The sequence below is a fragment of the Hippopotamus amphibius genome, chromosome 3 (assembly GCF_030028045.1).
Source record: "Hippopotamus amphibius kiboko isolate mHipAmp2 chromosome 3, mHipAmp2.hap2, whole genome shotgun sequence".
Taxonomy (NCBI): domain Eukaryota; kingdom Metazoa; phylum Chordata; class Mammalia; order Artiodactyla; family Hippopotamidae; genus Hippopotamus; species Hippopotamus amphibius.
Window position 1 is genome coordinate 111,466,480 of NC_080188.1, and position 1,805 is coordinate 111,468,284.

The 1,805-nt window shown below is 37.7% G+C and overlaps 1 protein-coding gene across 1 annotated transcript; it reads left to right on the forward strand.

The window, feature by feature from the left end:
• The first annotated feature begins 242 nt into the window (after positions 1-242).
• Positions 243-1,220, forward strand: LOC130848669 (olfactory receptor 8K3-like). The gene has a single exon (XM_057727090.1). The coding sequence runs from the start codon at positions 243-245 to the stop codon at positions 1,218-1,220; it is 978 nt and encodes a 325-aa protein (XP_057583073.1).
• The last annotated feature ends 585 nt before the right edge of the window (positions 1,221-1,805 follow it).

Here is a 1,805-nt window from a genome sequence, read left to right on the forward strand (position 1 = left end):
ATCATCTATCTATCTATCAATCATCTATCATCATCTATCTTTTTATCTCTGTATCTACTGTTATTATTATAATTAATGTTTATTATAGCAAATGGGTTTATTTTAAAATACTCTGAATTGGAAATTTGGATTTATCATATTTGTACTAGAGTTGTGTGCTAAAATGCTACCAGACGATATTTCATGATAACTATTGACTACGCTGATGTCTGTATCAAGAATAGGTTTTCTGATAATCCTGGATGGGAAAACAAAATCGAACAGGGCTAAGTGAATTCATCCTCATGGGAATCACAGACCGTCCTGAGATGCAGGCTCCATTATTTGCACTCTTCCTCATCATCTATGTGATCTCAGTGGTGGGCAACTTGGGCATGGTCATCCTCACCAAGGTGGACTCCAGGCTACAAACTCCCATGTACTTCTTTCTCAAACACCTGGCTTTCACTGATCTTGGTTATTCAACAACAGTGGGACCCAAAATGTTTGTAAGTTTTGTTGTGGATCAAAATATAATCTCCTATTATTTTTGTGCTACCCAGGGAGCTTTCTACATTATGTTCATTAATAATGAACTTTTTATTCTGTCAGCAATGGCCTATGACCGCTATTTGGCCATCTGTAACCCTCTGCTCTACAAAGTCATCATGTCACAAAGGGTGTGTAGGGTGCTGGTGACAATTCCCTATCTATATAGCATATTTGTGTCTCTTCTAGTCACTGTAAAGATTTTTAATTTATCCTTCTGTGGCTACAATGTCATCAAACATTTCTACTGTGACAGTCTCCCTTTGATATCTTTGCTCTGTTCAAATACACATGAAGTTGAACTGATTATCCTGATTTTTGCAGGTGTTGATACAATTCTCTCCCTTCCAATAATTCTTGTGTCTTACCTGCTCATCCTTGCAGCCATTCCCAGGATGAACTCTGCTGAAGGTAGGCACAAGGCTTTTTCTACCTGTGGGTCCCACCTGACCGTGGTCACAGTGTTCTTTGGGACTTTAATATTTATGTATGTGCAACCGGAGTCCAGCCATTCCTCTGACACTGATAAAGTGGCTTCCATATTCTACACCCTCATTATCCCCATGTTAAATCCCTTGATCTATAGCTTGAGGAACAAAGATGTAAAATATGCACTACAAAGGATGTGGAAGAAGCTATGCTATATCTTTTCTTTAAACCCCTGTCAATGTGATTCTTATAAATTAGGTTAAATATGTTCCACATTGCTGTGGGTGCTTTGAGAGGAAATAAACAGATACAAATGAATTCATCACATATTTAGAGAATGCCTTCTATGTACTGGTCACATATCTAAGTGCTATAAATCCATTAGTGTAAGAAAAACAGGAAAAAAAAAAAGGAACAACAACTTTGCCATCTCTGAGAAGAAGAGAAGAAACATAAGCAAAATAATGAAATCAATTTTAGAGTACATAGAATGAGTTAGGACACTATAGACCGTAACTGCAGTCAAGGAGAGTGGGCATGCTGTGTGGGAGTAAGGAAGAATAGTAGGTACAGAGCGGAAATTTAAATGACTCTTATGGTCTTCTCAACCTTTAGAATAAACTTTCAGTGCCTATACGTGTTTGTGCACATGTGTGCTTTTTTGTGAGCGCAATTATCTGTTTAACTCTTCATTCTCTTCTGTGGTTTAAGAGCAAACTTGATTGTGGTTTCAAGAAGAATCATTAGAGTGGGATGAAAAACAACAGTCATCTGAATTTGCTCAGATATCTCCCTTCCGCATCTTGGGGCTGTTCTTTTCTCCTCAATGCTATTATTTTCACACATGA

Excerpts from the sequence above, each read along its gene's own strand:
- LOC130848669 (XM_057727090.1), top strand. The coding sequence starts at position 243 with ATGGGAAAACAAAATCGAACAGGGCTAAGTGAATTCATCCTCATGGGA.